General features: G+C 58.0%; 1 protein-coding gene and 1 long non-coding RNA gene across 2 annotated transcripts; one reads left to right on the plus strand and one right to left on the minus strand.

Moving 5' to 3' along the window:
- Positions 1-125: 125 nt before the first annotated feature.
- On the minus strand, positions 126-4,851 carry SIX2 (SIX homeobox 2). Its single transcript, XM_074579631.1, has 2 exons — positions 3,960-4,851; positions 126-1,335 (listed from the first exon to the last, which is right to left on the minus strand). The coding sequence occupies exons 1-2, from the start codon at positions 4,517-4,519 to the stop codon at positions 1,032-1,034; spliced, it is 864 nt and encodes a 287-aa protein (XP_074435732.1). The 5' UTR covers positions 4,520-4,851; the 3' UTR covers positions 126-1,031.
- On the plus strand, positions 4,264-10,919 carry LOC141740639 (uncharacterized). The gene is made up of 3 exons (XR_012586103.1): positions 4,264-4,520; positions 7,524-7,630; positions 9,435-10,919. It is a non-coding gene; the product is annotated as an uncharacterized LOC141740639 (long non-coding RNA).
- Positions 10,920-11,783: the final 864 nt, after the last annotated feature.

Below are 11,783 nucleotides of genomic sequence, written 5' to 3' on the forward strand. Positions count from 1 at the left end.
ACCGTCCGGGTGTCCGCCGCCTCCCCCGGCCGAGCGCGATCAGCCCCGGCCACCGGCCGGCTCTGCTCTGCTCAGGGCTGAGACTGAAAACACCCCGCGGGCGAGTGAAGCAGCCGCACGCCGAGTTAGATTTCTAAATTTTATTATAAAATAAAAGCAGAAATATTTTCCAAAGAATGTATTCACATAATATAAACAATAAACAAAACTAAGGTGAGTGACTTGCGGTTGATACTGTCGTTTAGGTCTAAACTTGAGCAGCAATTCCTCTTTTCTTTAAAGCCCGCTCCCGCCCTCGTTGCACACCGAGGGGGAGAATCTGCCCCTGCCTTCCTCGGGGGCTGGGGCCAGAGCCGGGCCATCACTTCCTTTCCCACCCCGCAAATGGCGAAAGCACCACATGGACAAGGCCAAAGAAGCCGTCTCTCTGCATAGCATCAGCTACAAGAAGGTTACAGAGTCTGCCTAGAGCGCGTGTTGCTGCTATAATTTGACTACAACTTTTGTATTCTTAGTTGAAATTGTACATCGTACACCTGCCACGGATACATAACTACAATAGAATAACGGGAGCGATGTGTAACTTCCAAACAGGCATGGAAACAGTGGCCTTATGCTCCCCTTTCCTCCCCACCCCCCGAAAATAAAAGATTACAATGTGCCTCTTCCCACACAGACCGGCCTGATCGGGTGACACCACCGAGACATTCGTAAAGTCAAGGCTGGAAAGAGCTGCTACGCCGAACCGCCTTACAGCCTGCCGTGAAAAATCACAGCTCCTGTCCAACAGTCCTTACACGCCTGAGACCACCTTTACGCAACCCTTAAGGCTTTTCACAACATTACTGCCCACAGCTGAGTCCGATACCTTCCAAACCTGCAGCCAGCCTGCTGCCAAAGGGCACAACACATCCACTAAGGAGTACGTCATCGTTTTCAAAGTCTCTGGTAAGATTAAGGGAAAAAAAAAAAAAAGGAAAAAAACAGAGTAAAGGAGGGCTGATGCGAAGGAGGGAGCGTGTACACGGTTTTTAAGAGCCCAGATCGACCAGGTTGGATGACATGGGGTTGAGGATGGAGTCCTGCAAGTTGTGGTGGTGCATGGGGTCGGCACTGGGCACGGGGATGGCACTGGGGCCCTGGGGGTGGCCCAGGCCGTGCAGGGGCTGCAGCCCGGGGTTGGAGCTGAGCAGCAGCGCGGGGCTGGAGGAGGTGTGATCCGGGGTCCCTGACGGCGTCTTCTCGTCCTCTGAGCTCCCCAAAACTGTCTTATTCCCGTTCATTGACGCCGAGAGCGGGTTGTGGCTGTTGGAGTTGGAATTCTCGTTGTTTTCCCTATAGGAAACACAAAAGAGGGAGGGAAATCACCGTGTGGCCGCCGCTCCGGAGTGCGCTCCGCGGGAGCGGGGGCGGCGGGCGGCGGGGAGCTGGCTCCCGTGGGGCGGCGAGCGGGGAAGGGAGGGGATGCAGAAACAGTAGGTTTACAAACTCTGCAAACCTCCAAGGCCTCTTCATCTGGCACAAAGGTCTAAGGTCCGCCGAGCTTGTAAACAGAGTCTCCCACTAGCCCAGCGGAAAGTGTCACTTTGCCAAAACGTCATTTTCTGCCTCCAAAGCTTTTGCACAGCTTGGGGGGGGGTGGTGGTGGTGGTGGTGGGGTGGGTGGGGGAAGAAGGGAAGGGAGGAAGACATTAGGAAAAAAAAAAAAAGACTTTTTAACTTTAAAATTGCTCCCGGAGCTGAAGAGAAGTTCGGCCGCAATTTCTCCTGGGAAGGCCAAAGCACGGGGAGTCTCAGGCAGGATTGCTCTGTGCAGCAGCACAGCCGCCCAGGCTCGCACCAGGCGGGAAAGGCTTTTCCATAAGTAAATGGACTTTTTCAACCCCCCCCCCCCGTCCCTGAGCTGAAAACATAGCCCAATATGGAAGATAAGGCAAGCAAAGAGAGTTAACTCGCTTATTTCCCCGGCCCTCTCGGGAAACGCTCCGCACGCCCGCTGCGATCCCTCCGTCCCTCCCCGGGAGACGGAGGGCGCAGCCCGGGTGGCCCCGCAGCCGGCTCCGCGGCGGGGGGAGCCGGCACCGCCGGTGCGCCCCCCGACAGAGGCAACCGGCTGGGAAAGGCAGGACATAATTTCAAACTCCATCACCGGGTAAATACCGAGAAATCGCTGGAGGTTGGCCAAGCCCTTGCATGTAAATTTTTTTATTATTATTATTGCCATTATTTTTTCGAAATGAGAGGGGCGAGATGGGGTGGGGGCGGCCGTCCCGTCAAGGCTAAGGCGGCTTTTAGGCATAGCCCTCGTAGAAATACTTTAGACGCAGCCCTGACTGAAATACTGAAGGCATTGCGAGTCTATTTAAAAGCTTCTGCGGAAGCTTTGAAGCACACTATCTGGCAGAGGGGCCCTATCCTGCAGGATTTGGTCGAGAGAAGTGAAGCCACCGCGCTGACGGCTTTTCCTCAATAAGGGCTGCAGGATGTGGCTGGAGACACTTTGTGCCAAAAAAATAAAAATAGACAAGAAAGCTCTGTTTGAACAAGTTCGCTTGACTGAATGGCAATCCCATGAACGGTCTGTTTTCCAACGCCTGGAGTGTAATATTAGGTTGAGTGTATTTTTCAATGTCAAAAATCTTATTTGTCTCTGGAGACCTTTAAAAACCGATTCCTCGGGAAAAAAAAAAAGAAGGAATAAGTGTAACCTTCATTTCCTTTGGATATTTGAAGGTGAGTCCCCGCTATCAGCAATAAAAAGGATCTCTAACATCTCGTAAAACCAACACTTGCGGGGATTTGAAGGAAAATTAAAGTGCTAGCACCGTTTCGGGAAATGTATGGAGCAAATCCGTGCGGAGCTCGAACCTGCCGGGCTGCACAGCTGCGCGGCCGGGGCTCTTGCCGTTTCCAAAACACGTTATAGGCAGAAAAGAAAAAAAAAAATAGTAAGTCTCCTCGGAGGGACGGATCTACGGGAGATTTCTAATCCGTTAATTAACCGCGCAGGCCCTACGATCAGATCCATATGGACCGGGCAATTCAGCGAGCTAGCGAGGAGCCACTGTGCAGTTAAAGGACGCTTTTTGCTTCTTCGAACCGTCTTCCTAAGGCACAGGGAATGCTGACGGAAAAGTCATCCCGAATACCCAAGGATGTGGGCATTAACCTCTGCCCGGCAATTAATGATCCCTTCACTCCATTTAACGAGAAAAACACAGTCTCGGAATCACGCTCGGTATCAGAATACACATCTGTGAACACGCATTCACGAGCACCTTGCTGGGTAGTGAATACGAACTGCGATTTAAGGAGCGAGGCAAGCGGTTGCTCCGTTCAGTCCCTGTCTCGGTCTCCCGCCTCACGCCAGGGGCCGACGTTAGAGGCAATTTTTTTGCAAACCACCATGTCCAGCGTTCAGACCCACTCGTTCCCGGTTGCCTCACGGCTTCCCCTCTCCGCACCGGGGTAACTAACCCTCAGGACCCACTCCGAGCTGTGCGGGGCGCGGAGCGCTCGCCTCCAGCCCCGCCGCCCTCGGCCTTTCGCTCCGGGCCGCGGCCCCGCACCGGCACCTCCGGCCTCTTCGCCGGGTTTCGGCGGGGCGGAGGCGGCCGCGCTGCTTGACCGGGAGTCGCCGCCGGCCGTGGGAAGCGCCCCCGGCAGAATGGGGCTGCCCCGGCGGCCACCGTGCCGGCTGTGAGGGAGTGGGGGTGTCGGCGGGGATGGGGTCCCGGCCGGTTCTCCCGGGGGCTACTTTTGGCGGACAGAGGCCGTCGCGGAGAGCCCACCTTCGCTCGCCTCTGCTTCTCTGGGCGCCCCCGTCCCGGAGACGGGGATGGGGGCAGAGGGGCAAGCGCGGGGCGAGAGGCAGGGCAGGAGAGCCGGGAGCACCGGGGGGAGCCGAGGGGCGTCGGAGGGAGCCGTGGGGCGCCGGGGGGAGCCACGGGGAGCCGTACCTTTCCTTGGCCTCGGCCGCGCGGTCCCGCTGCCGGCGGTTCTTGAACCAGTTGCTGACCTGGGTGGTGGTGAGGCCGGTGGCCTCGGCCAGCTCCCGCTTCTCGCGTGGGGACGGGTAGGGGTTGTGGGCGTACCACTCGCGGAGGACGCTGCGGCTCTTCTCCTTGAAGCAGTAGCTGGTCTCCTCGCCGTCCCAGATGGAGCGGGGCAGCGGGAACTTGCGGCGCACCCGGTACTTGCCCACCGCCCCTAGGGGTCGCCCCCGCAGCTTCTCCGCCTCGATGTAGTGCGCCTTCAGCCAGAGCTGCTGTAGCTTGGGGTGGTTGTGCGCCGAGAACTGGTGGCTCTCCAGGATCTTGTAGAGCTCGCGGAAGTTGCCCCGGTGGAAGGCCACCACCGCCTTGGCCTTCAGGACGCTCTCGTTCTTGTGGAGGTGCTCGCAGGCAGGGAGGGACCAGAGGAACCGCCCCAGCCGCTCGATGTTGCCGCCTTGCTGGAGCACCTCGCAGACGCAGGCCACTTGCTCTTGGGTGAAGCCAAAAGTCGGGAGCATCGACATGGTGAGCCCTGCCCCGCCGCGCACCCTACGGCCGCATAGAGGGGAGCGGCGCGGGGCGGCGGGCAGCTCCCGGCATGCGGGGCCGGCCCCGGGGCGGCGGCGCCCGGCGGGGCCCGCTCGGGCGTCACGGCCGGGCGCGGGGGGCCGCGGCCATCGGCGGAGCCCGGCCCCGGAGCGGCGGCGGGAGCCGGGTGGGAGGAAAAAAACAAAAAAAAAAAAAGGAAAAAAAGGGCGAAGAGCGAAGAAAAAAAAGTCTCGGGAGCCCGAGCGGCTTTTTCCCCCCCGGCCGCCTCCTTTTTGTAAGTCCAAGTTGCGAGAGTAACTTTGTGCCTCTTTTGTCTCCTATCTGCAGCGCTCGCAGCGGCCGCGGCTCTCCCACCCCCACCCCCCTCGGCCGCCGGTTTGGGATCTCCCTGCTTCCCCCCCACCCCCCGCCGCCGCAAGATCCCACATAATATAGTGGTAAAGCCCTGCTCCCTCGCTCCTCTCCCTCTCGGAGTTTTTCCCCCCTTTCTTTCTCTCTCTCTCCCCTTTTTTTTTTAATAATATTATTCTAAGCTGGCATGAAAAGTGATTATCCGCGCTGTGATTGGTCCGGTTATCTGACCCGGGGACTGCCAGGAGAAGACAATAGTTTTAGTCAAATTATTTGCCATGGTGACGCTGTCAATCAGGGGTAACCCGATCTGTTTTGAGGTGGCTCCCCGGCTGGGTTGACAGATTGCTCAGATCCACTCAGAGGCGGCCCGGCGAGCTGAGATATTAGCTAGCGAGGGAGAAATTTCCGCCGTGATTGACGCTGCAGGCGCCCATCGGGGGAGAGGGGCAGCGCCGGAGCGCCGAGCCCGGGCCCCTGCCTCTCGCCGCAGGGCGCTGCGGGACGGAGCCGCCGCCCCGTCCGGACCCCGCCGCCCCGTCTGGATCCCGCTGCCCCATCCCGGCCCCGCCGCCCCATCAGGATCCCGCAGCCCCATCCCGGCCCCGCTGCCCCATCCGGATCCCGCTGCCTCATCCCGGCCCCGCTGCCCCATCAGGATCCCGCAGCCCCATCCCGGCCCCACCGCTCAGTCCGGGCCCCGCAGCCCCATCCCGGCCCCGCCACCCCGAACCGCGGGCTCTGCCGTCCCCGGCACCCGCGGCTGCGGTGGGGAGAAAAACCCGGCTCCGGCCCTTGCAGAAAGTTTCTTTCTAAATGCGTTGGCTTAACCCCCCTCCCCAGCGCCCAGTAACAACTGTCGGAGAGTTTTATAGGGAAGGGGCCTCTCATGTACAATAGAGACCCTGTTCGTGACCTGGGATCCCATTACACGCTGATCGTACCTGCCTGGGAGCTAGGAGGAGGCATGATGGTACAGGGCCGGGAAAGGATTGCCTCTCCATTAACCGCCGGCCATGCCCCACCACGCTCCGGTGCTCAGGGCGCTGGCATTTGTGATCACTGAACGTTGGCCGTTTATTTCTACTTGATTTCCAGGAGTGTGTCGGGGTTTTTCATCCAGGAGGGGCACACGTGTAAAAGTCAGAGACACTTGGCGTGATTAAGCGGCCCCTTATCACCCACGCGTGCCCATTACACACTGCGTTTTTAGTTTACTGACTGTGCGGGGCAAGGACCCATAGCCTTTTCCGTCCCTGTCGCTCTCCGCAAAGTGAAAGGCGAAGCAGAGAGATTGTGCAAGCTGGAAGGTCGGGGGAGGATAAGCGGATGAGAGGAGCGAGCGGGGGGCGATGCGGTACCTCCGCGGGCGGGCGGGCGGGACCGCCGGGGCGGCGGCGGGCGCCGGGGCTCGCCCAGGTGAAGGCTTGCGGGAGGAGCCTCCCTGTCCCAAACTCAGGGCAGTTTCCATGGCTTTTAATGTTCCCCCCCCCCTTTTTTTTTTTCGGAGAAATAATAATTGATCTCACAAGTTCTTTCTACGCCATTTGCAGCCCTGACAGAAGAAGTCTGTGCAGTTGTGGGCTCTTGCCACGGTACCTTTTTAGCCTCCCCGGCGCGTCAGGGATTTAGCGAAGCCACGGGCGACCAGGCTGCGGCTCCGCGCCTCGCAGCCTCACCCTGCGCGGCCGATGGACGGAGCCTCCGTGCCGGCCCGGGCGGGCTCAGAGGCCGTCCCCAGGGGAAGGCGAGGCCGGGGCGGCGGCGCCCAGCCCGGCGGCTCCCGGCGAGGAGCCGCGCCAGGGCTGAGGCCAGGCGAAATGCGGCGGGGGAGGGAGGCAGGAGGAGGAAGAGGAGGGTGGGGGCAGCGGGTCAGCGAGCGTCCAGCTCCCAGCCTGTCCGGACGCCTGTGCGTATCCGCCGCGTATGTCTGTATTTTCCCGAGCGCACTCCGCTTTGGAAGCTGCACGTCCTCCTACCTGTCCGGGCTTTTCCCGAGTGCTGCCGTGAAGAAGCAGTGGAGAGCGGGCGGCTCCCGCCCTGGATCCCCCAGGGACGCAAAATAGAGGCTTCCTTTGCAGGGCAAGCGAGAGACAGTTCAAATTCGTTTAAAACAAATTCAGGCATGTTGGTGACGGGTCCGTAGAGCCCCCCTTGCACGATTATCCCTCCCTCCCTTTACAAAAGGAGCCCTCGGCCGCTTAGTGCCTCGGTGCCGGCCGACTTCTGCAGGATTCAAACTGTGCTTGTTTGTAAACGAAAGCATCCCGATCTCAGCTCTTCCTACCCAACCTAAGCGGCGGGATAGTTCGCAGCCGCAGCAGGACGATCACGGGACGGGGGAACCGACCCGCTGCAAACGTTACTCTGAGCAGAAACGGCGAGAGAGTTACAAACCCCCTCTCCCACCCCCGACCTCTGCCTTGTGCCTTTCGCGGGGGAGAATATAGCCCCGTTCCGCTCCCTCCCGCGATGGGGACCGTGGCAATAAAGAAAAGCGCTAGCGAAGTCTGAGCTGCCACCCCCCACCCCTCCCTTCCGCGCCTCCTCGCCACCGCGCTCGGTCGCCCCACGTTTATTAGGGATATACCTGACTTCGCTTCCTCTCCTTCCATCTCACAACCACAGCGGTTGAATCTGAACGGGAGCAGCTGTTCGCCCTAGCCGGAAAGGAGGTGTCAAAACCTGTTGCATGGACTTAGATCTGAGAAAGTCGCTTCTTAGCACCCTAAAATGTGAGTACAGAATCTCCACGCCAACCCCTCCGTAGGCGCTTTCACTTTAGGCTGCCTTAGCCAGGCTGCAGCTCGCATGTAACGCTACTGCACTTCCCAGAGCGCTGGGCAGAGGCAGGGCTGGCCCCTTCCCGAGCACCCTGTATCAGCTTGCGTCCCAGAGCAATTGCAAATTAGTGACATCTGGATCCAAATTCTGTGTAACTGCTTTTAACTTTAGGGAAAGAAAAAAAACTTTTTTCCTATACGCGCTAGAAGAGAGAGCAGATACTGGCTGCAAAGCCACGGCACGGGGCGAGTCAAGTTGCAGTGAATTGCGAGGGAATCAGACGATCGGGCAAGGAGCTTTTTTTTTTTTTTTTTTTCTGGCATTTGCGAAAGAGCTCCTTCATTGCAATTATATTTCAGAGCAGGAGGAACGAATCGCTTGCTAACATTTGTCCCCAGTCCGGCAGGGACATTTTGCCTGTCCGCTGCCGGCTCTTTCCCCTCAGCCGCGGTGAAAGGCTTTATCCGGGATGACCGAAAGTTGTGCCCGGCCCCGCCGCCGGCCGGTGGAGAAGCCCGAGGTTCCATCCCGGTCCCGATCCCGGTCCCGGTCCCGGGTGTGACTTTGCCGAGGGCCCACTCGGGAAGCGCCTCACCCCTCCGCGCAGTCATTGCCGCGCACGAAGCAGCGTGCGAGCCCGTCAGTGTCAACACAATAATTGTGAAATATGAGTGAAATAAAAAGTCGTTTTCATGGCAACGCTCCTTTTATTAACCGGGGCGCAGACAATCTGAGGGAAGGAGGGGAGGGAGGGCGTTCGTGTCGCTTCCTAGGAGCCTTCCATTGCACGTAACTGATTCGTGTCCACAAGTGAGTGCCAAGACGGCGCTGCGTTTATCTGCAGATCTCCCTCTCGGCCGTGCCTCGACCGTCTCCTTGCAGACAGCAGCCTGTATGGGAGGCTGCAGGCCCTCACCGGTCCCGTTCAAGACAGGAATCGATTCACCCAAACTCCTGCCCTTCATCTTTCCGCAAGCCCCTACGACCCTCGGCCGCTCCCTTCATCCGTTCTACCGGGTCGACAATGCCGCTCGCTGGGCTGGGGACAACCCCTCCGCCGGAGAGCCGTGAGGCAGCGGGATGGCTACCCACCGCCCTTCACCCACTCGCACAAGGCTGAGGACACCCACGCTTCTGGCGGCCGGCCTCCGGTCCCCGCGTGGGAAGGGCAGGGAGACGGAGGCTCTCCCGGGGGCGCTTTTACCGGCAGGAGTAGCGAACAAATGACAACCCCTGCAATCTTCACACGCCAGAAAGAAACACATCTTCCCCGCAGATGTCCACTACCGTGGCAAGGACTGTAGGGAGAAAAAAACCAAATGACAAACAACTCCAAGTTTTAGTTTCTTTATTTCCTTTTCATTTTTTTTTCCCCTTTTCTTTCGACGGGAGAGCAATGTACTTTCTCCTTAAAACCAGTGGGCTTTAAAGTGGGCAAAAGCGTGCCGCAATTAACCTGCTACTCCCGCTAGCTTTTTTAATGAATCATAGAGACCTTTGCCAGGACCCCAGGCTTACCTGCCTCCCACCGTCCAACCCGGGGGGCGGGGGGAATACTCAGCGGGTTTCCCGGGCACCCAGGGCAGGGAGCACGCGCTTCTCCCTAGCGGCACCCAGCCGCTTCGGGCTGTCGAAGCTCGGCCGGGATTCACGGAGGCAGTTTGCAACCCGGAACCGAGGGTTGTTCCCCCCCCCCCCCCCCCCCCGTTATTTATTCACGCTTATATTTATTTTTGCGTTTTGTTTAAAACCCAGGTCTATCCCATCACAGATGGCACTAAGATCCTGCCTCGACTGAAAAAGAAAACAACGACAGAGGATCGCTGCGCGTAACTAAATTAAGGCAAACAACAATAGCTTGTTGTTCCGTGATTTGGGGCGAAAGGAATAATTCAAAGCTTTTGCTGCGCGCAATGCTCTGTTCCTCAAGGGTGCCGGCCAAGGATTTCAGATATGTAGCGGGTAACTCGATTATGCTAACAAACTCCGCTTGAAAGAGAACGTTGTTGGGCCGAGGGGCGGGGGAGCGGGGTGCTGTGGGTCCGGGGGGCGCCCGAGCCCCTGCCCCAGGCAGCGGCCCCACTCCCCGCGCCCGCCGCTCCGCCGGACCCCTCCGGCCCGGAGCCGTTTGTCGGCCGTCTGGACCTGAGATGCTCGAATAGCATTTTCGAAAGGGGTGTGTTAATTAGGAGATTGGGGCCTGATGCGACGTGACTGTCTGAGCTGACCTCGGTGAACCTTTCCGTCCCCCCCACCGCCTCCCCGTCCCGGCTGCTCCCCGGTGAAATGGGACCCGGGGGGGCGGCACTGTGTCCCCAGCTCAAGGCGCTGTAACCTCCCGCGCTCCCCAGGAAACCCGATAGCCCCCCAGCCGGGTAATGCGCCCGGTCCTGATTACCTTTATATTATCCCTTCTCAATCTCGGGTGCGGGTTTCAGAGTTTCCACTCCTACTACAGCGCCGTCCCGGCCCTTTACCCCCATCATCGATATTTATTTGGGGTGTCCCCCTTCCACGGCCCACAGCCGGGCTCGGATCCCGCGGAGGGGACAGCCGGCTGGGAGGTGGCCCGGGGCGGGGGGCGAGGGGGTCCCGGGCCGGTGGTCACCCAGCCCCCGCGCCCCTGCCGGCTGCGGGGACCGCCTCAGATGCTCCGCGGCACAAGGGGACTCTCTCAGCAGACAGCGTACAGCTTACAGACAAGACAACAACAACAACAAAAGGCACATATGGTTAAAATAAGGAGCAAGCGAGCTTTCTGCCTTGGGGGATTGGCAATAACTAGCCAGAAATGCAAGACATTGAATCTAAACTTCTGGTGGGCTTCTGCGGGATTGACAACTTAAATCACACTACAAGCATCAATTTGACAATATTTGTAAACTTCTTGTTTCCAGGGATCTTCTTGATCAGAGATAGACCAGGTTGGTATGAGCTTAAGCCACGAAGGTCTTCCCCCCCCCCCTTTTTTTTTTTTCCTTTTTCCTCCTCCTTTCCCCTCTTCCGAGTTGATGAATAGCGATCAGGTTTCTTTTAATGGCTGCCCCCTATTCTCACAGCCTCCCACAACTAACCCAAGAGCCTGTTTCCTCGACCTCAGTTAATTCCGCTGATTATTCCAAGATGATGGAGGAAAAGCACGAAGACTGTTCACTGTTTCTACCGATTCAAGGCATTTTTTTGTTACCATCTCCAGCCCTGGCTCACGGGGCTTTGACCGGGGAGTATATTTAGGAACAGGCTGCCCTCCCTCCCTCCCCAGGCAGCTGCTGAGCCCCGCGGCGCCGAGACCCCCGCGGTCCCCGCGGGGACCGCGGGGGTCTCGGCGCCGCGGGGCGCGATGCCTAAAGGGAAGCAAACGCCACGGGGCCGGAGGGGAAGATCCACTCCGAGAAATCTCACTAGAGGGCTCTAATACTCAGCTCCTATGGCTGCTGAGACAAAACAAGGCTTCGTCCTTAATACCCTTTCGTCCTCCGGATAGATTCAGCCTGGTAAAGTCCCCCCAGTGCTGTCACAGGTGGCCCAGGCAGGTCGTCACCATGACAAGAAATCCTTTGTCTTCTTAATAATAGCAACCTCCTACCCTGCCCTACCTGCAAGTGAGCACAGCTGATGTCCCCTTCCTGGTGCGTAAGGGTACAAGAGGGTTTTGGGGGGGGGGTCCCACCCCCCACCCTCTTCTGTATCCATCCCATGGCAAGAGAAGGAAGCGCAGTCCCTAAAACAAGCAAAGATCCCCCCAGGCACAGGAATCCTTGTCAAGAATCAGGGAGCAAGCACTATTTACAGACATGTACAAATGTTTGGGTTTTTGTTGATTTTTGTTTCCCCCCCCTTTTTTCCCTTCAGTATAAAAAGAGCTTGCGTAAGTTCTTCCACGGTCTACGGAGTGTAGTGTGCCCGTAAACACATCCATCGTTTAAATTCTGCAGGGCTGAGGCAACCTGAAATGTAATGCAGTGTTAGCAAATAACACACACACACACACACACAGAGATATTAGTGTCAAACAACACTGACTGATTTAACTGGAATCTGTTCTGGTTTGGGATTTTTTTCCTTTTAAATAATTACTACAATTTGCTGTTGGGAATCAATAAA

Source organism: Larus michahellis, chromosome 3, assembly GCF_964199755.1.
Source record: "Larus michahellis chromosome 3, bLarMic1.1, whole genome shotgun sequence".
Classification (NCBI taxonomy): domain Eukaryota; kingdom Metazoa; phylum Chordata; class Aves; order Charadriiformes; family Laridae; genus Larus; species Larus michahellis.

What these genes read in the sequence shown, in the direction of transcription:
- SIX2 (XM_074579631.1), bottom strand. Translation starts at nt 4,519, where the DNA reads ATGTCGATGCTCCCGACTTTTGGCTTCACCCAAGAGCAAGTGGCCTGC. An exon ending in GCGGCCGAGGCCAAGGAAAG is followed by an intron (nt 1,336 to 3,959) that starts GTACGGCTCCCC and finishes TGTTTCCTATAG; the next exon opens with GGAAAACAACGAGAATTCCA.